This window comes from Nelumbo lutea, chromosome 5 (genome assembly GCF_056320005.1).
Source record: "Nelumbo lutea isolate HS-2025 chromosome 5, American lotus-T2T, whole genome shotgun sequence".
Classification (NCBI taxonomy): domain Eukaryota; kingdom Viridiplantae; phylum Streptophyta; class Magnoliopsida; order Proteales; family Nelumbonaceae; genus Nelumbo; species Nelumbo lutea.
Window position 1 is genome coordinate 23,932,426 of NC_142688.1, and position 25,801 is coordinate 23,958,226.

Here is a 25,801-nt window from a genome sequence, read left to right on the forward strand (position 1 = left end):
CTTCGTGCACATAAATCTCAGGTGGTATTTGATTGTACGTTTAAAATATATGAGGTCTAAAATGTTGTTTTTCAAACTTCAGACATATTTGGTATTTCCTCTTAAAATTGATCTGATGTTTATTTTCAGATCTGAAAGGTATAGCGTGCGGACCGACTCTTAACATACTCAAACGCGTTTTTTTGTCCAAAATTAGTGTATCGTATTAACTATCAAATAACTCTCGATCTCTCATGGTTGTAGAAGGGTTTTTTCCCCAAAATTTTATAAAATAAATTGGGTGAATCTCTTAAATTACCCCTATTATTAACAAAATTGGCAAATTGTATTCTTAATATTTACATATTGTCTTATGCTATTCTTACGTTTTCTGACAATTGACACAATGGTAAACACTAATAGAAAAAACCGTATTTGATATAAGACTCAAACCTGCCTCACTGAATCAACGAATACGTATTTTGTCCATTCATGCAAAACCCAGATATGCCAAACCCACCGGAGGCTTCTGTGAGAAACAGCAAAGCCACGTTGTTCAAAGGGGCACCATACGATTTCGTAATCGGGACGCTGGCGGTCTAACCGGAGTGGCGGAAGCTTCCGGTGGAGATGAGATGAATTTGGCGGGGTGTAAACACAGTCAAAGTAGGGGCTGCCAGTCGTTGAAGCTATTGTGATCTCAAGAAGCTCTAAGCCGAGTCAAAACCAGCAGCAACGAACATCATGCTTGCCATATTCAGCATATTCAGCATATTTCACAAGGGTTGGTCACAGTTTGGGGTTTCCGGAGCCAACAGCCGCAGCAATTGCCAATGCTTCCACAGGACTCAATGCAGCCATGGAAGCACAACTAGTTTGGGGTTTCTGATGGCCGATGGGTTTTGAGGCACTAGTTAAATCATCAATGTGGTTGCTGTGAGAGGGGACTCACTTGTCAAATGTACAGATCAGCTATGATTTGAATATAAACGTTCCAAATTGCCTCAAAATCTCTCTGATCCTCTCTAATCAGCAGTGACGGTGGTGTTTTAGGTACAGAGAAGAGAGGAGATCGAGCACACCAGTTCCAACAACAGAAGTGGCAGAGGCGCTTGGTGCCGTCTGTGCACATGGCTTTGCAACGGCCGTTCCCGAGGATGAAATCGTCATTGAATCTACCCAATATGTTGTTAAACCTCAACTGACGGAATCGTCACATCCCTGAATATGATCGGTCGTTCCCCTTCTTTTTCTTCTCTTCTTCAACCCGCAGCTCACCCCCTGCAACTTAGAAAGTACAGAGTTCAAAGATGAACCCTACAACAAGACCACTGCAACACGACCGTCTTCGATCTGGTTTTTGCGGGCGATTCCAAAACTCTGTACATCTATCGACGGTGAGAGGTGTCTTCAGTTCGGATATGCAACTGAAAGCCCTCACCTTGTAAATTTTGTAAAACCATTTTACAATTCCCACCTTACACGATACCAAAAATCACCACCACAGCTGCAACTTCCAACAGCCGCGGTGAACAATAAAGATATTTTAGAAATTTAAAAAAAAATATATCACTCATATGATGTTACATGTGAATGAAATACGATAAAAAATTAATTTCATAAACTTCGTGAATAGTAAGGATAGCTTGTCAATTTCGTGAATTGTAGGGATCTTAAGAGATTTATCCAAATAAATTTAACTTTTCACCTTAGTCGAAAATGAAAAGCTAATGTATTGTATTAAGTACCAAAAAAAACTCTCCCATGGTGGAAGAAGGGTTTGTTGCCCAAAATTTTATAAAATAAATTTAATTTTTTCATGTAATCTAAAATTTTATAAAAGTTTTTTATTTTTTATTTTTTCCTGACGAGAGCCATTAAAGTATCTCGTTACCATCAATTTTAAGTTTCGTTTATGGACTGCCATGGATGTTATTCATTGGAATTTGGGGTTCAGTTTCGGTGAAGGCAAAGTCCATTAGAGAAACTTTTACAGCCTTGTATTGAGAATATTTTTATTACTTATTTATTTTATTTTATAGAAACATATTTTCAATACAAGGTTGTAAATGGCGGTTGGAACGGTGTGGGCACAGGCTTGCCCCCGAGGGAAGCCGACCTCGGGGGTTTACGTTCAGGAAATGAGAAAATGGCCTACCCCACCATGCAGTGTAGCCTCATGGATTAAGAAAAAAAATAAGTTTTCTTGGTCCCATCTCTTTAAAATCGAAATCAAGGGCGCTGCTAGGAATTCTTGGTCCCACTCCATTGGCCGCTTTTTCAAGAGTGCAAGGCGAACGGTAAATAGTGTCAGCTTCTTTTCAGGCACAAGGTTAGCTGAAGAAGTGGAGCAGGAATTGCTGCTATCTGGTCTTCCAACTAGGCTCTGGTCCATCCTGCCAGGGCAGATTTTGAGGAGTTTCTCTAGTTGCGCAAGAACTTACCAACTGAGAAGTATGGAAACCGTAAGAAATGGTATCAGATCAAGTGGTGCTTCTACAGGAGATGAGAGAGAGATTTTGATAGTTGCAAATTGAATTACGAAAGAGACAGACAGTTGATTCATTTCATTGCTCTACTGGTTGTATGAATTGGGTAAAGGGTCGGGTGGTCGCCAGTGATCCTTCCGTCTGTGTTTTGTATTGAAAAAAAGTTAAAAATAAATGATAAGAGAGATGAGATGAGAGGGTCGTGTTCGTACCTCCTGTATATCTGCGAGAACTGCCGTCGGCGCTGGAGATGACCTGATCTGAAGAGTGCAGGGTTGCACAGGGCCAAGCCGTGAGTCGAGAGAATAAACAATTCAAGCGAATAGGACAAGCTAATGGCCGTTCCATTAGCTCCACACGTGCTGAGGGGAGAATGCGTGTGGAAGGACAGTTGGCGGCCTCCCATTGTATAAGACATTTTTGGGGTGCCAGGCTGGGGCACAGATTTGAACTCCTCATTCACAACTTTGGGAGATGTTTCTAATCTACACTAACATGTGCATGTGGGGTGTCGTCCGTGGAGGGGTGCAGATGTGATGTCAGTGCATGCAATCTTTTATACCGCTTTGCAGTTGTGCATCGGGAAATATGTTGTACCTATGTAATTTATTTTAGGGGAAATATTCCTAATGCAAGGTTGCAAGGGGCTGCTTGAATGGTGCGAACACCATATTCCATGACAGAAGCTGAACTCTACGGAGATGGATTATTCTCGGTGCACACAATTGTAAAAGGGTGTGAGGATGGTTCTGTGAGGAATAAATCCAAATTAGCTCAGAGCAGACAACCAAAGTTTTACTAGTGGGACCGGATGGACTGGAGACAAAATGGGAATTCACATCTACCCCTACAAAATGTGCTCCAAAAATGTCTCACATGCATATCTCAGCGTACATTGAGAATATCTTATACTTTTATCAGGAGATGTTCTCGATACACAATTGTAATGTGCTGTGATAAGTTCTTAATGCAGGGATGAAATATGCTGTGGAACGTTTTTAGGGCACTTTCTATGGGGGTAGATGTGAACACAAAATGAATTGGGCGACCGACTCTAATGAATAAACACCCGTGTTCACTTCGTAAACTCACATGGTTGAGTTAAGACAGTTCTGAGGCGACCAGCAAAGAGGTTAGGTGCACGTCCATTCTACAATTAATAAAACAAGTGTTAATCTTCAATTTTGTGGTTGTTATTCAGTCATTTTGTATCTCATCTTATCCCATTGACCTTGAAATTTGACAACAATTCTCTTATTATTATTATTATTATTATTATTATTATTATTATTATTATTATTATTATTTTGGTGGTGGTGGTATTATTGAGGGCTTGGATTTTGAATAAATCAAGTGGCATGGTGGGAAGGGTAAAGTTTTGGATTTATGATTATAAAGAAGTTGGTTTGAATTATATTTGGAGACGTGTTTGAATTCTAATTTAAAGATGTTGGTTTGGATCATATTTAGGTGAAATACTATTATGACAAGTAAAAATGTCATTGAATGATTTTTATGAATTTGTTGATATAAGAATATCTGAATGCTTATTTTATTGTTTAAATTTATTTATTATTTAATTCAAAGAAGTAAACTGTATTACTTTCGTGTTAATTTGGGTTATATGTATTTTAATAATTAAATGGGTTATTAAAATTGTGGTGTATCCACCAAAACTGACCCTGTTTAAATAAATTAGAGTTGGATTGTGAAACTCTTGGATTGTCTACCCACAGTACGCATCCCATGGTGCCCCACAATACATTCCAATCATTCATTGAGAACATTTGCCCATAACACATCCCAACTGTCCATTGGCAACATCTTAACTAATGAGATGTGCAATAGGGCGCGTGTGGGGCACACTCTGCAGGGAGCCAACTAAAACTCAAAAATTCAAGTTCAGGATTTGTTGAATTGAAACGTGTTTATTATCAAATAAATTTGAATTAGATCTTATCCATCACATTTATGTCAGATTGGGATCAAATTTGGATTAAATCGGATATTGAATAGTATAAGAATATGAAATTAAAATATTATTTAATATTAATGAAATGAATAAAAAATGACTTTCATATTGTATTTTATGATTTTTCTGAGAAATCTGATGACAAAAATTAATTAAATGAAATTTGGACCCATGAAAATTCAATAAAAACCCATGTTAGAAAATCGGGCAGGACCGGCCGGTTGGACTGATCGAATCGTGATTCGGTGGCCGATCCAGTCATACCCCCAAAACTTAATCGCATGTCCGATTAAGTTGATTGTTTTTTTATTTTAAGTAACTTTTTGAGATCTATATGTTTTCAAGGTGAAAAAAACATTTTTCCCACTATTAAAAACACAACATTCATACCAACTTTTCTGGGTCAATGCCCGATCTTGTTCTCTGAACGTTATTAAAAACACAACATTCATACCAACTTTACTAATAAATATAATATAAATGTTAAGTATATATGTAAGCATATATATTTAGATCAAATTGAACCGGATTATATCAGATAGGATAGGTTAGCGGAAGATGAGTGAATTCATATTCCATCCAATTGTAAAAGGATTAAATTTGGATCAAGATAAGTGGATTCATATTCCATCCAATTGTAAAAGGATTAAATTTGGATCACCTTTAATGAGACCGTATTCGAATTCAAATTGAAACAATCAGATACCACTTGCAACAATATCTTCCAACACCTTTCACTCGGTCATAAGTCATGATTTAAGTTATCAAGAAGCCAAAGCCGGCGTAAAAAATAAAAAAAAAAAAAAAATTCAGGAGCCAGAGTCGAAGGTTGTGTTTGTTTTTGGTGTATATACTTATTGACATAGAAGTATATTAATGGAGTTCAACACCGATTGATTTAAATGAGTAAACTGTTGTAACTTTGAAAAGTGTGATTATCAATGTTGTATTTACATCGATTATCAATATAAAATTCTAATGTGAGTGAAGCTTACATCGATTTTTAATGTAAAACTATACTCCATCAAATACAGACTGGGAATGGAGTTTTACACCAATCAGTACTTACACTGGAAACAAACACAGCCTAAACAACAAAATCAAATGCAAAACAAATCTATGGCATCTAAGGCAGGCAAATGACATAGAATGCCCTTTTTGTCATCAAGAGCCTAAGACTATGAGAGGATTCGAGTCAAGCCGAGCCAAATATCTAGCCATTCGAGCTCAATTCGCCAATAAACCATCAAGCTTGGGCTCAATTCAAGATAGAAACTTGAGCTCAAATTTGACTCAAGTCAAAATCTTGTAAGTTTGAGCTCAGCTTGGTTCGAGCTCAACTATGAGCCAAACATTTTATAAAAATAAAAATATACATATAAAAATTTAATTATAAAAAATTGTTATTATTATATAAAAATAAAAATGTTATATAGATAGATAGATAGATAGATAAATAGATATAAATATAAATATATGTGTGTGTGTGTGTAAAAGCTCGATTAGGCTCGCAAGCCTCATGAGCTGAGCTTTACTAAGCTCAGGCTAGACTCAATTAGCAAGTGAGCTTATATATTAGGCTTGAAACTCTGTTTAGACCAAACCGAATTGAATTTCATGAACCGAACTCGAATAGCTCATAAAAAACTTGACTCATGGCCACCCCTACTTAAAACCCAATTAACGTCACTTGTTTATAGAATGTTCAATTGTAAGAACTATTTGGAATCAAGCACAAATTGGAATCAACCTGGAACAGCTTATTGAGTTGATCTCTACAACATCCCTGAACGGTGGCAACTGGCAAGCAAACAATAAATGTGACAAAGATTGTTATATGTAGGGGTGAGCAAAACACCAAAAAACCGACTGAAACCAAACCCGAAAATAGGTTAACCAAATCGGTCGGTTCGGTTTCAGTTCAATATTCTTAAAAAACTGATGGTTTCAATTTGGTTTCTGTTAACCATTTAAAAAACCGGTGGTTAATTAAACTGACCGATATATACAATAATATATATTTATACAAATAATATAATATTATATATATTATATATTATATTTTTTAGTTTTTTTTTTTTTTTTTGAAAATCGGCGGTCTAAGAGAATGTGTCATTGTGAGCTGTGCTATTCTGCTTTCCAAAAAGACAAGTCTATTCTTAATGTGGTATTTGGTATTGTTGAGAGCTGTGTTGTTTGCTTTTCGAGACAGGACAAATTGACACATACAGAATAGGGGTCCTCACCAGTCTCCTCTCTTTTGTCTTTTCCCCAAACTACCGGTTTTCTCTTTTATCTCTCTCTCACTCTCTCAGTTCTTTTAGTCTCTCAATTTTCTCTTTTCTCTTCTTCTTTTATTCAGGACATTAACTCTTCATATTCCTCACTCCAAACGGCCACGTGGCCTACACCAACCACCAGCACGGCAGCACCAAGTGGCAATGCCGATCGTCGCCTCACCGGTAAGCAAGCATCAACAGTCCAACACCATCTCTTCTCTCTCTCTCACCTCTCCTCTCTGCGTCTCCACTAGGTGCCAGTCGCACCACTTCTCAAGCTCTCACTTCAGGCTACACTCAACAACAACCAACGGCACCAACCAGTCCAGCACCAGCAACCACCAACAGTTTTAGTTTTTTCTTTATTTTAAGTGCATAAAAAAAACCAAAAAACCAAACTGCGATAAATCGATTAAACAATTGCATCGCTTCGATTTTGATTTAAATATTTAAAAAACCGATCAGATCGATTCAATCTGAAAAAATATCCCACAATTCGATTACCAAACTGTGAACACCCCTAATTATATGTACTGCATGGCAAAATTTGCAGCCATTATTAGAGCAATATGGGATATACAAGAAATAAGACAGTCCTTCAAAACATAATGCCCGACCTTTGGAAAATAATAGAGCAGGCTCGGAGATATAAAATGGCCTCTCCTTCTGTGGTAGACATAAAATGTAACCCACATAATGCAAATGGAGTTCCCAGGAATGTACCACCAGACAACCATGAAGAAAAAAAATTTCTTTCACCTATGTAGTTGTCTTTTCTTACTCAACCCAGATGGTGAACCTTTTGAAGCACAACCACCTGGCAGCAAATTGAAGCATACAAGGCTTAATCGATAGCATCAGATAGGACCTCTTCTTTTTATTAGTTTGTTTGTTTTTCATATTAAAAGAACTAATAACAAAATGGCTCACTCTGGCTAATAGAGACCATATCAGAGAAGAAAACAAAAACTCTCTTTTGAGTGCCTCTTGACCATCTTAATCCTCGGGAGGAGGATTTTTAAGTTTGGTTTTTTCTGTTAGTTGTTTTGTTTCTGTATTTTTCTTTAGTTGTGCTTAATGAAATTTATAAGCCTTTTCTTTCTGTTTTTGATTTTCGAGGGGAGTGTATCAGAAAAGTAGATAAGACCACTTCTCCTAGCATCCTTTATTATGGGACCTGTAAAAATTAAAAAGGAGACCGATCAACTAATTTATTTTATTGTAAAACCCTGACATGTAACACAATTATAAATAATGGGTATTTTTGTTCATAAAATATCAAAAAAATATCAAAAGGAATTTGTCTAGAAATCATGGCATTGGCCTATTACTGTTAATGGGTAATGGGTCTCAAACAAGAAACCATTATCCAATGTTGGTCTCGGCCTAACCTTTGTCATTATGGCAATAGCATTACCATTATCCACTTTAGAAGTTACTGTCTTGTAATTCGCTCAAACTTGAGAAACACCAACGGGAGTAGGAAGTGAGACGAACTGTGACCAGTGGAACATAATAGAGATGATCTTGCACAAAGCACTCTTTTGTGTGATCAAACACTTCCTTGCCCTACAATCATTAAATACAACATAAAAACAGAAGCAGCTTTACACCCAAAATATGATTTCTTTTGAAGGATCATGCTTCATGATTTATTCTCAGTTGGCAGATGGTCTTTCTTTTTTGACATCTCTAGAGTTTCATGCTGTTTAAAGAGATATCTGAGCTATTTCACTCTCAATTGGGGTGTCAATTGGACTGGATTTGGTCCAATCCAATCCAGTCCAGTCCATTACAAATGGACTAGGCCCAATCCAATCCAATGAATATTCTGGACCATTTTAGATTGGTCCAATTCAATATCTGGACCATCCAATCTGTTCAAAACTTGTTTTTAATTTAGATTAGTTCTAACCCAAACCTGGTCCATTGACACCAATACTCTTATCTTCTATCAATGGACCAGATATTGGCTCAATCCAACCCTATCTAATATAAATTCATTAGGGATGGATCAGGTCCAATCCAATCCAAAAATACTTTGGACCATTAAGTCTGGACTGGTCCAATCCATCCATATTGATTTTGGTTTAGACGAGGTCCAATCCAAAACCGGTCCATTAACATCCCCAACTCCCAATGCTTATGGTTACCTTTTGCTCAGCAAGTTTTACTTTGGTGCTGTATTATTTCACATTTCTTCCGTTTGTTTTCACAGGCTTTATAATCTTAAGCATAGTCAATTTTACCAAACATGCTTTAAAAAAAAATCACTCAATCATTTGAGGACCCTTTGGTAACAATTGGAAGTAGGTAAACTGAATTATTAGCGCCTATCCATTTTTTTAGTCTGCCACTACCTTTCTAGCCCCTTCAACTTGCAGTGTATAAAATAATCATATGATAAAAATATTCGGGGGTGTAGGAATCAATCCAACATGCCACTCAGCCATGAAAAAGTACATAACTTGATGGCAAAGTAATAGGATATCTGATTTACTGCTCCAAGGAACAACAGATGCTTCAGTGGTGCATTACCAAAGGCCATCCATGACAATCACATTTATCTAATCCATCATTCCTTTGATTGCTCAAATGATCATGAACAATAAGCAAATATGCAAGTCCGATGACTAATCATCCCCCAGATCAAATTTTAACAGGGACCATTTGACGGTGCATACAATCCCTAAATCCAGACCATTGACTTAGGCCTCCAAGACTAATAAGAAGTGTAAGAATTGACTGTACAATGACAATTATAAAGGCTAATAATTTTCAGCAACAGGTCTAGAAGGAAAGAGCCTTAAAAGAAATGTAGTCAAGGACCATAAGCAAACCACACCAAGGACTTGGAAAGACACCAACATGGATACCGAAGCATTGCTTCTCTCCAGCAGCTGAGGGGAGACAGGATACTCCTTCATTGAGAACATCATTTTCTCAATAAAATGAGCAGCTTTGCTCAACTGATAGAGCCTATAAATCTGCCAAAATAAATTTCAAATAATCAAAATACTCGTTTATAGGTAAAAACAAGACAAGAGAAACAATTGCATACCTCAAATATAATGGGCACTAGAGGCCAACAAGATGAACCAATTCTGTCCAGATGCACCTCAAATACAAATTGAGCAGCACAGCCAAGTAAAAATGGAGTTACTGCAACCAATGCAGGCAGACCAAGTGCTGGCCATGTTACATAGACGGCTAAGAGAGGGGCAAAGACTTTAAAGCCCATGGTGAAGAAGGCTGAAGTTAAGTATCCTCTGAGGCCCGTAATGAGCCCCCATCTCTTTGCACTAAACTGCAGATATGGCTTTTGAACATGATTGGTGACAAGGAAGAATGCAGCTAGACCTAGATAAAACATAACCTCTGAAGAAAAAGATGCCACAATTTCTGCATAAAGCCAGAAATGAAATACAAATTATATTTTAAAATGTGAAATCCACAAAAGGAATAAATCATGACCAAACTAATGGAAATACATTTAAGAATATACATAATTGGAGCATACTCTTCAAATAATCCAGCTAAAAACTTAACTAGATACCCGGAACTACATGAAACCTAGTTTGAGTATCAAGTCAAGACACATCACAATTCACAACCAGGTACAGATCTAAGAAGTGTTATTGCTAGATAAGATTTAAAAAGTATGTTGCATCGTGTCCAGCTTTACAGGTTTCCAGTAAAATGCACAGAAAAAAGCTCACCGGTATCACCTTAGACAAAGCAAGTGAATTGATAATACAAGGTTGTGTCATGATCCAAGGACATGTAGACGCACCCTTTATTTTATAATAATGACAGAGTAGCAACCCAGGTTTGTTTTATACTTTTATGTTGAAGTCCTTCAGCAACTATCTAGAAATGCAAATTATCAACCTTAGAAACAGACAAGGTGAAGATTTATGGTTATCAATTAGGATTCGCTAATCCATCTCAGTGCAAATCTATGATATTACTAGGCTAAATATTAGAAGGGTGACATAACCATGACCAAGAAAATGTACAAGTTCATCTTAGATATTTAAGCTTGAAAGTAAACATGAGAGATATATTTTAATCATTCATTTCAAGTAACCCTCAAGACAGTCTCAATCCTAAAGAATTGCATAAGTGCTTTTCCATTACAGAGCTAATTAAAATGATTACCTGTATGGAGAAGAAAAGTAAATCAACCAGAACTGACATGCCTTAAGCCACATATCTTATTTTGCAACAGCAGCAACATCTTCAATCAATACTTGGTTGCAGCATTAGCATTGCCAGAATTATTTTATTTATATCACTAAGACCAAATAAAAAGAGGGCTTAAATACAAAAAAAAAAAAAAAAAAAATTATTGTTTGAATGAAAGTTTCCACTTCTCAGAGAGAGAGGGAGAGAGACTAAATGTTTTAATATAATTAAGACATAATATTTATCATTGTATGTCCACACATATGTATGTACATGAAAAGATGTTTACCAATTGTGTCATGAATGGAGCCTACACATACACAACCAACACTACTTAACCACACAGGGATGGTAGGACTGATCCAAGACATTCAGTGGATAAGGAACAAAACTGTCACATGTTTGATATCCCAGCTCACATTCCTAAGCTAAGACCTTGTGCTGCCATTTACCAGTAATTTTATTTGCCATCCAAATTTCAATTTTTTTTTTTTATTTAAAAGCTTCTCATTGTATCACGTTATTCTACAGCATAGTTAAGAGTTTGGGACTGAAATTTATGCCATGAGGTCAAATAGTAGAAAGGAACATGCAGAACATTTTCTGGGCCCAAACCAACAAGCCTTTTTCATTAAATGACCAGAGTGGCAGACATATCATTATACATTCCTCTTCAAACTCTTGATGCAATAAGCTTTTGTATACTTTTTGCAAATTCAAATTCCATCCAAAATGTCATAAAAAACAGCATAGTACTCTAGAAAATTATATTTCCCTTGATTAAAAATAAACATATCATATACAATTTGGAATTTACTTGCCAGTTCAGACTTCAACACGCCTTCAAAATATTCCCAATCTTCTTGGCATTCTGGATGCCTCTCCATGGTGCATCAATATTAGTACCAATGGAAATCAAAAACCAGTTGTACAGATTTCACATTGTTGATTTTTCATTGATGGAAATCTTTGATATGTGAATTCTCGAACTTCTTGTTGGTGGCATGATGGCATCAATGTATCCCCAATTTCCTATAGGTTTTTTCTCTCAGTTAGGTTGTAAATAATAGAAACGATAATTGCATTGTCAAAAGCCATTAAGCCTGTGGTATTCCTAGAGTAGACCATACGGTAATAACAATATAACTGTGGTATTCCTATAGGTTTTTTCTTAGCCAAGGTGCTGGCAGAAATATTGAAAAAGGTGTTGGAAAGTGTAATCTCAGAAAATCAATGTTCTTTGTCAGAGGTAGACAAATTCTGGAGACTATTTTGGTGGCTAGTGAAGACATTGATTCTAGGAGGGGTGAGAAACCAGGGTTGCTTTGCAAGATTGATCTAGAAAAAGCCTATGAAAATAGGCGGTGCTTGAATTTCATCCTCGAAAAAATGAACTTTGGACAAAAGTGGAGAAACTGGATTGGATGAAGGTTTGTATTTCCTCCCCTAAATTTTCTGTATTGGTAAATGGAAAGGCTTCTGGCTTCTTCAAAACTTCAAGAGGCATTTGCCAAGGTGATCCTTTATCTCCTCTCTTGTTCCTTTGTGTAATGGAGGTCCTGATCCAATTTATTAATAGGGTACAAAAACTTCCCCTGAGGTTTCTGACAATCATAAAAACCTCCCCTGTATTTTTTTCACAAAAACCTCCCCTATAGTATTGGAAAAATCTACAGTTACCGCCGTTTTCTTATTGTCATGGGCGGAAAACATTGGCCTAATGCATTAGTTTTACAAAAGTGCTGATTTTGCCCTCTTATATACCAGTTTAGATGAAAATGTACTAAATACCCCCCCAATTTCACTTTTAATTAGAAAAATCTCTAAGTTAGACAAGTAATTTTACTCTATAAAACGTTACATAGTGAGGTTTTTTTTTATTTTTAAGACCAATTGGATTAATATTGGGTTTTAATTCCTTTGGTTGAAAATTGAATTTCATTAACAGATCGAGGTAGTGATCCTGATAAAGGAACTAAACTTTTGGGGTCCTTTTGATAATGATTTGTTCTTGATGGCAAAAGGGGATAACCTCCTATTGGAGTAGCAACTTTGGAGTCTGAGCAGGTGGCCATTCTCCATTGTCTCTATCCTAGTCCAAAGCTATCAGTGAGTTTGGGCTTCATTGATGCAATTTCTGCAACTGATAATCCATGGAAGGACTCAATTAAGTGAAATCACCACCTTCATTCTACAAAGCAAGAACAAAGAGCATGGTTTTCAAGGTGCCAAGGCGAGGCTAGGCGACAGAGGGGTGCCTAGTCTCCTAGGTGGGTGCCTAGGCGATGGACTATTTTTAAGTAAAAACATGTATCCTAGGGTAGTTCCCTAGGTTCCATAATCATATTTCCTCAATAAATATCCATAATTTTCATAATTCCTTTGGCTGAAACTTGAATTTTAGAGGTAGTGATCCCTAATAAAGGAACTAAACTTTTGGGATCCTTTTGATAATGATTTGTTCTTGATGGCAAAAGGGGATAATCTCCTATTGGAGTAGCAACTTCGGAGTCTGAGCAGGTGGCCATTCTCAATTCTCTACCCGTCCAAAGCTATCAGTGAGTTATTGGGCTTCATTGATGCAATTTCTGCAACTGATTTTTTTTTTATGAATAATTTCTGCAACTGATAATCCATGGAAGGACTCAATTAAGTGAAATCACCACCTTCATTCTACAAAGCAAGAACAAAGAGCATAGTTTTCATGGTGCCAAGGCGAGGCTAGGCAACAGGGGTGCCTAGTCGCCTAGGCACCCACCTAGGCAATGGATTTTTTTAAGTAAAAACATGTATCCTAGGGTAGTTCCTTAGGTTCCATAATCATATTTCCTTAATAAATATCCATAATTTTCATAAGAAAAGTATAACCTTCATGTTAAAGTATAGAAAATCAACATATTCCAACATATTCATGAGAAGAAAAGAAGAAAGAAAAGAAAATTCAAAAATTATAGGGGCCTAACCCCTATTTCTGTTAGAGGAAAAGAAAAAAAGAAAAGGTGGAAGAAGAAGAAGAAATTAGTATCTAAAAACACAAAATTAGTAAAGAAAAAGAAGATAATGTGTTGATTGAACAAGATTTTATGTTCTTTCTTACTTATTGATTCAGGTTTTGAAGTCTTTGAGGGTTCAATGCAGCATTTAGCAATGTTTGTGTTGACTAAACCCTAACAAATAAGAAAATAACAAAAAGAAATTAGTATATAGACACACAATAAATATTTTAGTTTAAAAATGTCTATTTTATAATTATAACCTCAAAAAATTAAGAATATAAAAAGTTTGTTATAACATGCTATAGAAAACTGTTGGCGGTTAGGCAAGGCAAGACTCCAAGGGTGCCTTGTCGCCTTGACAACTATGACAGAGGTTATTTATCTTAATGGAACAAACTTTTCTAGGACTCCGAGCTCAGATATATCATATACCTCTGGCAGTAATCTGAAAACAAAGGAAAAACTAATAAAATCGAAAGCAGATATCCAAAGCCAATCTAAGAAAGGAACTTGGAAAGAGATTACTCCTTTCCCTCAAATAGTTTAGGAGGGAGGTGTGCCGCCTGAAGTCAAACCACACACACTCATCTCTTACTGTGTGCCTCTGTCTGAACCAAATGCGGCGTGTTAATTTCCACTTCCGGCTATTCAAGAGGCAATTGATCCTTCACTTTTTGCTTAGTCAAATAAATCAAAAAAGAAAAGGAAAAGGAAAAAGAAAAAGAAAAAGAAGGAACCCTAACTTTGAAAACTTTGAAAGGAATGATGGAGATATCCAAGGCTGATTGGAGGACAGTTGATTTGAAGAATCACCGAAAAGTCCCCTCAAAACTCAAAAGGGCTGAGAAGATCGATCCAGAAGACAGAAAAGATCACTTGCTCTCCACCTCTTAACTAAGCCAACATGTTACATAGTTGAGGACAAGCCTCAAAATCCACATCTGGCTACTCAAAGAGGCATTTCACCAATCACCACTAGGCATTTTGAGTTGATTAGGAAAAGAGAAAGAAGATTAAATGGATAGAGAAAAGAGAATAAAAGTGTTCATGGGTTTATAGAGGATATGACCTCAGGAGGATTGGGAGGCCACTACAGATTAGGGCATGAAGGAATTAGGAGGACAGTCTAGTGAAGTTTAGAAGGGCAAATTTGGCATTTTGAATTATATTGAAAGATGCCTTAATAAGTTGTAAGGATATTTTGGTAACTTTGAAGTCTTCATTGCTGGAACAAGGATAAAAGGGAGGTAACTACAAGTTTTTGGTAAACTACAGGGGAGGATTTTATGAAAGTAAAACCTCAGGGGAGGTTTTTATGAATTGTCAGAAACTTCAAGGGAGGTTTTTATATTTTACCCTAATTAATAATGTAGGCCAGGCTGGTCTCTGGGAGGGTTTCGAAATAATTCCTGGAGGTGAGGAATTCAATGTTCTTCATTTTGCTGATGACACTATGTTTCATTGGTGCTTTTTCTTAGGGGTGCAACTTGGGCAGGCCCAGCCCGAAATTTTACATGGGCTGGGCTTGGATTTTTGGTTCTCAGGCTGGGCTCGTGCCCAAGAAGCCGAGCTTTTTTATTTTTCGGATCGGACCTGGGTTACATATGTACCTTGGGCTCGGTCTTGTCTCAGGCCTTAAGCCCAAATTTAAGGGCCAGGCCCAGGTTGACCATAAACCCAGCCCAACCCGCCCGACTTGCACCCCTACTTTTTCTCAACTGGAAATGTTAATGGGGATTTTCTGTTGGTTTGAGGTGGTACCAGGGCTGAAGATGAATCTAGGAAAGTCCTCTCTCATTCCGGTGGGCAGAATCAAGGAGCAAGATGTTTGGGCGAAGGATCTGGGATGCAGGGCGGATAGTCTTCCTACTAGTTACCCTGGATTACCGCTGTGTTCTAAGTGCCTATCCTCAACAATTTGGGAGCCTGTCTTGGAAAGAATAGAAAGAAAACTTGCTTTGTGGAAAGCTAGGTATCTGTCAAAAGGGGGAAGAGTAATATTGATTAAAAGTACTTTTGCAAATCCCTACTTATTATCTTTCCCTTTTCCTTATTCCAAGTGAAGTGGCTAAGAGAATTGAGAAATTGCAAAGGGGATTTTTGTGGAAGGGTGGGAGGATGAGAAGAAAATTCATGTGGTGGCTTGGAATCAGATTTGTGCTCCTCGAAGTTCAGGCAGTTTAGGACTAAGAAGAATAAAATCCTTCAACACAGCACTAATGAGAAAGTGGATTTGGACATTGGGAGTTGAAGAAAATAGCTGGTGGAGGAAGCTCATTGCAGCCAAGTATGGCCTTCAATCTGGAGGGTGGATGACTGCTATTGAGCTCCCTCGTATGGGTGCTCTTTATGGAAAGCTATTATGCAAGTTCTTCCTAGATTCCTTAAAGGGATGGGTTTTAAAGTGGGAGATGGTGGCAGAATTCGCTTCTGGAAGGATGGATGGTTAGATGATGCAACTTTAAAGGACAAATTTCCTCTTTTATTCCCCTTGGCTGAGAACAAAGATGCCACAGCTGCCGAGTCTTTCGAGCTGGTTAGAGGAGAAGTGGTTTGGAATCCCAGATTCCGTAGAGCATTTCAAATTTGGGAAGTGGAGGTGGTGAATCTTCTTAACTGCCTAAACACTTTCTCTTTTGACCCTCAGTCGAATGATCATTGGACTTGGAAATGGAAGGCTGCTGGGAAGTTTTCGGTTAAATCCTTTGCTGATGGCTTAAATGATCTGAGGAGATCAGAGTTTCCCTTTCAACAAGTTTGGAATTCCTTATCTCCTTCCAAAATCAATTTCTTAGTTTGGGCTTCAGCTCTTGGGAAATGTCTAACAAGAAGTAACTTGGCTAGAAGAGGAATCATCTTAGTTGTGGGATAAGTGGTCAAGAAGAGTCCATTGACCATTTATGCATCCACTGTTTGGTTGCCTGGAGGGCATGGTCTCACTTCTTGCAAGCCGCTGGCATCTGTTGGGTTATGCCAGGATCGGCGAAGGTTCTTCTGCACAGTTGATACCTCCTGGGTTTATCTAAAACAAGGCAAATGCATTTGGAAGATTATTCCAGCAGCTGTGCTTAGTACTATTTGGTCAGAGAGGAGTAATAGATTAATTAGAAATCAAAAAAGAGTTCTGATGTGCTGATCCATTGAATTGTTGCTAGGATAGCTTCTTGGTTATCGGTTGTGCCTAATTTTAGTAATCGTAACATGTTTCTGGTTCTAAATTCAGTAAATGCATGGGATATTTGATCTTTATCTCAGGAGGATGACTGTTTGTCTCCCCTCTGATTGTATGTTGTACCTCCTCTGAATAAAATCGCAAAAAAGGCATGTGGACATTACAAAGCATGCTTCCAAATTTGCTTCAAAACCAATGGAAATAGGATCCAAAGAAGAAAAAATCAACATCACAATAATCAAAATTCCACATTCTGTGAAAAGACTTAAAAATCCCATAATTAAAATTCCTATTCAGAAATTAAATTAAGTTAGATGTGAATCAACTAGACAATGAAAGAACCCAGGACTTGCTCAGCAACAAACCCTTACCCTTCTTCGTTGGTTCTTGTATAATCTTGATAATTCATCACAATAAGATCTCTCTTACAATACAACATAACTACTTAAGTAGAATGGTTTCTGTTAAGGTTCATATGCAGAAATGAAAAGGAAAAAGAAAAGCAAAGTGAATAGATGTGAAAAATCCACCCAAAACAAAGATGCATACACAATTTAGAAAAAAAAAAATGACAATTAGATATGCCTTCTTAGGAACAGTTACAAGACAAACAATAAAAAGGATAAAAAAGGAAATCTATGCATGTCGGTGTATATTAACACACAGTTAATGCTTCTCTGTGCATAGCATCTTTGGAGGAGATGCATCACTTGAACCAGACACAAGTACAGCTTGATGTCCAATAATAGCAAGGCAGAAAGTTTTACTCAGTAAAATAAGAGAAATTAAAAGTGTCAATAACTCTAACCATCAGTGTGATGCACTAATGCTCCAAGTATCTTACCCATGTCACAATTTGTCATTCTACTGAACAATTGGCATCTAAAATACAATAGGTGAAGTATGTTTCAACCAACTCCGTCTGAATGAACGAGTCCAAAGAGAAAGGCCAACTTCAAAACAAACCATAAATTACACCAAAAAAAAAAAACTTATCTAACATGTTGCAGACAGTTGAAAAACTATACCCGTTAATCAAGACCACTATCGCTACATGTTATTGTACATAGAGAGCTATTTGTCCAGTTCAAGATCCTAGAAAATTCTATCAGAACCTCTTAAGCCTCATCATCATCATCATCGTCATCTGAGCTTTGTGCTAACTATATGGGGTCAGCTACATGAATCCTGTTTTTCCATTCCGTTACTTGCTTGAATAACAATAAGGAAAAAATAGAAGTGGTGGTGGTTATGGATATAACTGAATATCAGTTTTCAAGCTTATAAGAACTCAAACTTCATATAAATCTTTTATTTATATCTTCCTCTCAGGGAAAAGTATCTATATAGGGAAAGGACACAAAGGGTGGGAGGTGGAACAACTGAATTGCAGTGTCATCAATGCAGTGAGGCAACAAGTGGCATGATAGATCAGTGGCTATTTATCATTGGGAAAATAAATCAGTAAATCACCCAGCAGATTCATTAGCTAAGCAAGGAGCACTTGGTGGTCAACAGTTTAGGGCTCATTGTATAGTACAAGGGGTGCACGGCACTTTGTAAAGAGGGTTAACAAACTCTATGGGTATTGATATTGTGCATAACCTATTTTCTCAATTTTAATAAAATTTTCAGTTACCCATCAAAAATCAATGTGTTGAGGTGATGACTAATCATTTTGGCATCTCTACTCAATGCAATGACTAGTCAGTGCCTAGGCACTAACTAGGTCAATGAAAAAAATATATATTCTAAAATTCAGATATTGATGCAATCTCTTAACTATTTAATATGGACTACAATATGCAAGAAAATAATGATACTGAACATTTAGTTTACAGTCTTTGTTGTGCAAACTAAAGAAGTTAGGTTGGATAGTCTGTGATAAGGAATTCCAGACTTTATTTTCCAAAAACAAATTGCAACCCTGACTGTTTGACATGCCCTTTGATTGTAGCGACTCATACCAGCATACCACTGATTGGAAGAAAAACTTAAAAGAACTCCTCTAGTGCCCTCTTTTACTTTATGCCTTTATATGTCATAGACTAACAAACAATCATCTTCCATCACAAATGTTTAAAGCAACAATGTTTTTGATAATAAGAGAAAAGGAGGGGGTTACATAAAGCAACAAAATACAAACATATTCTATAATATTTCAAATAATTAAAGATACAAGCATACAGGAATTTAAAAATGACTGTGGTTAACTAGGATGAGTAGTTAATAATGTGGTTGGTTTGGCCCTCAACTGACTAGTTGATAACACTGCTGAAATGCAGGTTTCAAATTACATATCTAAGACAATCTTGAAAGTAAGTAAAGGAAAGAAGGTAATGATAAAAGCTAGATAGAGACATGGAAGAAAGAAGTATGCACAGCCAAGAGGAAACAAACAGATTGGTTGATAGTATAGATAAAAAACACTGACAAGCATATAAGATGCCAAGGTGATACCTGATAACAATGATAAATGTTACAACTAAGGAGGTGGACAAGAAAAAATTAAGTTTTGATGATTGCGGTTTGGGAAATCCACGGGAATTGGATAAAGGAGTGGGCAAAGATGAAAGAGGAAAAATCATCTTTTGTTGCTTGGAACAATTGGAGTTGAAACAACCTTGAGAATAGAATTAATGGCTTTGTCACAAGGATTAAATTCTGTTTCTTCAGTTGGATGGATAGCTTTACAAATAGAAGGGGTTTGTCAAGTTGTGATAAATCAGATAACATCTAACCAACAGAGGCGGAACAAGGGATGGAAAAGGGGAGCCATGCCTCCCCCCACCATCCTGGCTCCACCCCTGCTAGTGTACCTTGGGTGCTAGGGTTTCCAGTAAGGGAAACGAAGGCAATGGTTTCTAATATAAATTGCTTGTTCAGGTGGATTCCAAGACCAGAAAATGCCCTTGTTTATAGTTTTTCCAACGCAGGAGTAAATAGGAGTAATCTGGAAGGGGGTAATCCAAAGCCAGATGGAACAAAGTAAAGAATTACTCTGCTCTTTTATATGTAATCCGGAGTAGCAGTCATCTATACACTATCTTTGTATTGTACTTGTCATCCACTTTTGTGGAAGGGGATCCATATTTCCATCTAATGGAATTCAATTTCTATTGACTAGCAAAAGAAGAAAAAGGTGTTACACAACTATGACTGATGATGATAACAACAATAAGGTCATAGATGTAGTATTTGAATCATAAACCAGAACCAATACTATGGTTCAAAGAATCTCACGGAAGTGATTGAGTAAATGGCATTTTGGTCAAAGATCCAGCAATACAAAGTGATTGTGGTATTCAAGATTGCAGGAGAGTACTCGCAATAGCACATAAACGCTTGACATACTAAAATCAGTAGGAATATCCTACAAAATTAACAAGTGGAATCTGAGGTAACAATTCCTTATAGTTGTTCTTCAATATTAGGTGTAAGATGTTGCATCATCACATATTGAACAACTTAACTATTTATTCTGCAAGTAAACTAATGCTGAACTGCTGATTATATATTATTGAAAAAGAGAGAAACACAAGTAAAATCTGATATAATTTTTGTTTGTACTCAACCCTTGTGATTTTAAATGTTCAAGCCATACACAAATAATTGATTTATCTGTTCCACAACTGATTTGGATGATGATTAGATGGTAAATAAACGAAGCAAAGAATACTCAAGGAAGGCCAAGCAGCTGCCATATTGCTCAATAAATCACAACAATGTTTGGCACAGGAGACTGTAGTCACAACTAGAAAGAATCAGACAAAGGCAAAAATCATTAACGAAATACCTGCAAGGGTCTCATCCTTTACAATTGCATCAATAGCATTGCTTAAGAAAAACTGTGGAAGCACCAAGGAGGATATCAATGCAACAGGAGCCAAAACCCAAATGAAAGAACCTGTGCCATCCTTGAAAGGGGACGATACCAATTTTCCTTCCTCTATCACCTGGTGGGTTATCCCGTAAAAGGAAACTGAACCCGATTTCCCACGAAAGGGTTCTGCTCGATCAAATTTATTGGCAAGCACAGGACTATTCCTCCCCGAATTTGGAACATAACTTGAAGCATTGGCTGCAACTTCTCGACTCAAATTTGGCAATTGAAACTCCACAGTTCTTTTCTTGAAGCCAAACGTAGTATATGCTGAAGAAAACCTTTAATTACAACACTACAAAACAGAAAAAAGAACATGCATTTGCTGCTAATAAATTTGAGAATAGGAGAAGACATACATTTTGAGGGTTTCTTAAATCGGTCGTTCTGAAACTCCCATTTGATATAGGTTCCAGATATCTTGGGACAAACAAGACTGGGTGCAGTAACCTATGTAACAACCAAATTTTAAAACAAAAAATGAACGAATAGATAAAAGAATTTGGTGAAATAGGTAGGAAGAGTATCACTGCGGAAGATGTTAGGATCTCTGATAGAAAAATTACTTACGAGTTTACGAGGGTAGGATAATTTGGTACTAGGAACTGGATACCAACAACTGCACCAGATAGACTGCAAATCCATTTGGGTTTCGTTTTCTCGTCGGTGGCGGGAACCGGGATGTTCTCTTACATTTATCCAAACTATCCTTCCAACTGTTAAAGTTTCGAACATTAAACCCTAAACCCTCGCAGGCAGACATGCGTAACAAACCCAGAGCTTCACCTGTTCGTGGGTCAACCCGATATACCCGAACCGAACCAGAATCTGGGTCTGCATTTTGAGTTCCAGTTATAGCTGACGGGTGTAATCGAGCCGAGTAAGTCGAGTTTTGGGTGACTTAAGCTCGAGCTCGACTGCTTGATTCAAAAATTCGGAGCTGGAAACTTGACTCAAGTTCTGTCGAGTTTTGGGTTTTATACTTCAATTCGATTTGACTAAATACTTGCGAGTTACTCGAACTCGACTCAGGTTCATGTCAATTATAAATAAATTTTTATTAAAAACTATAAATAAATTAATATTTAAAATTTTATAAATATATATATATATTAAAATTGTTTATTATATATTAAAAATTATAAATAAATCAATACTATGAAATGTTATAAATAAAAATATATTATGAAATTTGACTATAAATTTATTTATTTATATTATAAATTGTTGGGAATAAGCCTACTATCTCACAATAGCTAAATAACACTTAATCTGAACTGAAGCAAAGTAATTCTCATTCCCTCTTTGTGCAATTAAATGAGCATGCAAACTAAACAATATCAATCAAATAGAAAGTGTATGCAATAATAAGAATACAATCCACAAATAAAGACACAAGATTTTAACGTGAAAACCTCTCCAAAACGAAGTGAAAAACCACGGGCAACTAGCCACTTAAAACTTCCACTAATAAATTTAATAGGATACAACAAAGTTCTTCTCTATTAGTGAAACTAGAAGATATCAGCATCAACTACTCATCCAAGAATGGTGGATTTCATCACATATTACCAAATAAATCAGAGACAAAAATAAATCTCACCAAAATGATAATAGAGAAGAAAAATAGCAAATCAAACTAGTAGATATGCAACTTGAGGTGCCATTAACTACATACTGAAATCCCAAGACGATTGGAGAAAGGATCATTGCACAAGTTTGTATTATTCACCCATGAGAACTCAAAGCTTCTCTTCTTCTTCCCCCCCCCCCCCCTCTCTCTCTCTCTCTCTCTCTCTCTCTCTCTCTCTCTCTCTCTCTCTCCTGTTTTCGATAGTAGGCTTCACCAAACAGTTCAGTTCACAGAAGTAATTTTTTTTTCTTTTAACGCTCCTCAACTTCTCTCGCATGCGAAGTCGAAGAGGCTACCTTTATGAGCCTCTTTGACTTCCAACTCCCCCACCTCCTTTTTTTTTTGTGGGCTCTCCACGTGGGAAGGGAACCCAACCAACATAAATAAATACATTTAAAACACTAATATTTATTTATATTATAAATATAAATATATTAAAATATAATATTTTATTAGAAGCACCATAAGCTAAATTTGAAAAGAGTACAAATACAAATATATAGAAATAAATACAAAATACAAGATTTTACATTCTACATATTTACATTTATACTCCTTCCAAACTCAGCCGAGTTATTCAAACTACATATTATAAAGCTCAAATTCTGTTTAACTAGCTATTTGACTCGAGTCGAGCTCAACTAAACTCGATAGAGTTCGAGTATTTGGAAAGTCGGGCCTGAATAACTCCAAGTGGGCTCAACACGCTTACACCCCTGGATCTACCCTCTCATTATCACTCTGGCCAATAAGATCTCTCTCTTAGTCAATGTTTAACATTTTTCCTTTGACCCATTAAATACCAAATCCATGTTTGTACATTAAAGTAAGTTGCCTTGGCATAGGTTTTTTTCTCTTTTGATTTCCTTTTTATCTAAATGCTATAAACTACAATCATTATAACGATGAATGATAGTAGTCTTCGTGCTCATAAAACTTATTAATACGTGGCAATCTTGGGTGCTCACATGGACCGGTTTGGTACGATCGGTATGGACCATGCTGGGCCTAGGATTTCAAGTCGACAGGTTGGGTTGGCATGGCACGACCGAGCGGATTGTGCAGCCTGCGGCCGGCACGACCCATATATTTTATATATATTTATATAATATTATATAAATTATAATTATATAATAATATGTAATATATTAATAAAATAAATATTTTTTATTTTATTATACTAATTTATTTAATTATTGTATATATAAGCAATTGTATACATCAAAATTCATATAAAACTAAAATTTTAAGTTTTTTGTCAATGTTTTAAACAGTTTTGGTCCAATGGATTGCTCGACTTGGCCCAAGGCTCAACCCACAGGCCCGCACGGGCATGGGCTGTGGGCCCTGCTAAGCTGACCCCCCAGGTTATCCCAGGGGAGGGCAGCATGGCCTAGCATGGCACAACCCTCACTTTGTGCAAGCACAACCCGTTTTACACATCTACATCTGGTAGGGTGCAAATGGATTGGATCATGATCCGATCCGATCATATTTAGTTGAATTCGAATCACTCCTGGTCGGATCTTCATGTCGGATTCGGATCACCCCCCCCTCCAATCCAATGTGTTATATATTTATAAATATAAATATATATAATACATATATATATATATGTTATTTATTTATTTATAAATATATTATTTTTATTGTATTTTTATAAATTTCTTATACTATTTACTTTTTATAATAAACATGTATATATGTGATGAAAATAATTAAAAAATACTTTTTTTGTTTTTTTTCTTTATTTAAATTGGTATATTTTATTTTTTCTTTTAATAATTTTTAAATTTTCAAAGAAAACAAGTCAAATCAAATCAGATCCAAAGATCCGATAGGATTCGAATTCAAATCAAGTCCTATCAAATCCAATCGAATCTTTAGATTGGATCGAATCTGACATGAAAAGTGTTGGACCGGATTTGAATATACCCTAATTCGAATCTAATCCAATATGTTTGCATCCCTAACATCCGGAGTTCAAGCAAGACACCTAGAGCTTGGGTAGGACACCTGGAACTCGGGTAAGACACTTGAAGCTCAGGTAGGACACTTGGAGCTCAGGTAGGACACCTAGAGCCAAAGTGAGACACATATAGGTGACTCATGCGCCACGTTATTGATGCATGAAGGAAGCTCGGGGTTCATTGATTGATAGAACAACCATGTGTGATGATGATGATGATGATGCAAGTGAGGCTGCTAGATGATCACTCTACGTATAGTGGAGCTCGGGTGTGCTCTTCAGGTGCAACTCGCTTTGGTGAAGTGTGCTCTCATGCATATAGCTCGACTCATACATCGAGCTACTACTTGGTGGCTCAACGATTTAATCAGGGTAGTGACCAGGTCGCTAGAGATGAGTCCAACTTGCAAGAAACGAACCGCGTTAGAGCGAGGTGGACCCTGGGTGACCAAGGCGGGTTCTATTGGTTCAAAGTGGCATTGATCAACTGAGAAGGGAGCTCGCAGGTGGAGACGTGGGTGTCCCTGGGGCACATGTCTAAATTTTCTTGGTCACTTCCACCTCCATCAAAAAGTATTATAATAATAATTCTAACAAATACAAGTAAGAAATTATGACAGGTTGGTTGAGATCGATGAATATGAGTTCTAATATCAGAGTCAAATTGCAAAAACAATCTTGCATACTAATCATAATAAGCGAGTTTCCAAACTTGAAAATGTATTTATGGAGTACCTGAACTTTTAAAGCGTGTCTAATAGGTCCCTACTGTTAATAGACTGTCAGTTATCTGTGATATGTGCCACTTAAAACTTTTGAAAATGTTAAACCTACATTTTAAAATAAGAGATTGTCCATTGTCTTCTATCTTAAAAGAAGACATTGTTAATTAGAATGATAGATAAATTGCAAAAAAGCAACTGATACTCTGTCTGAATAGTTAAACAAATTCATATCATTGAAAAACGGTGAGGAATCACCGAAAATATGAAGGAAAACAAGGGGATGTTGTTGCTGTGAAACCACAAAAAAGAATTCATCATTTCAATCTTCAAGATCAAATGCTTGAACTTACGCCAAATTCTCCCTCACACGGATGGCGACTAGTTAATTCCTGCTGTGAGAACCTACAACTAAACTGGCACTGGCCTCCATTGTTCAAAACAAAGAGACCACACCCACGGACCCAATTTTGCTCCATATTTGCCCTTATCCTCCCAAACCCAGATCAAAAACCCAAT

At 36.8% G+C, this 25,801-nt stretch overlaps 1 protein-coding gene and 1 long non-coding RNA gene across 2 annotated transcripts; both read right to left on the reverse strand.

The window, feature by feature from the left end:
* Window positions 1-237: 237 nt before the first annotated feature.
* LOC148851035 (uncharacterized) lies at window positions 238-2,885 on the reverse strand. Its single transcript, XR_016098988.1, has 2 exons — window positions 2,681-2,885; window positions 238-2,426 (listed from the first exon to the last, which is right to left on the reverse strand). It is a non-coding gene; the product is annotated as an uncharacterized LOC148851035 (long non-coding RNA).
* A 6,396-nt stretch (window positions 2,886-9,281) lies between these two features.
* LOC148851036 (tRNA-processing ribonuclease BN) lies at window positions 9,282-21,908 on the reverse strand. The gene is made up of 5 exons (XM_088945525.1): window positions 21,529-21,908; window positions 21,318-21,408; window positions 20,872-21,228; window positions 9,781-10,121; window positions 9,282-9,706 (listed from the first exon to the last, which is right to left on the reverse strand). The coding sequence occupies exons 1-5, from the start codon at window positions 21,691-21,693 to the stop codon at window positions 9,488-9,490; spliced, it is 1,173 nt and encodes a 390-aa protein (XP_088801651.1). The 5' UTR covers window positions 21,694-21,908; the 3' UTR covers window positions 9,282-9,487.
* Between the last annotated feature and the right edge of the window lie 3,893 nt (window positions 21,909-25,801).

Bases quoted from the DNA above. Each gene is read 5' to 3' on its own strand.
- LOC148851036 (XM_088945525.1), bottom strand. From the start codon at position 21,693: ATGTTCGAAACTTTAACAGTTGGAAGGATAGTTTGGATAAATGTAAGA. The intron at 21,409-21,528 runs GTAAGTAATTTT...GTTGTTACATAG, and splicing joins TATCCTACCCTCGTAAACTC to GTTACTGCACCCAGTCTTGT. The intron at 21,229-21,317 runs GTATGTCTTCTC...GGTTTTCTTCAG, and splicing joins ATTTAAGAAACCCTCAAAAT to CATATACTACGTTTGGCTTC.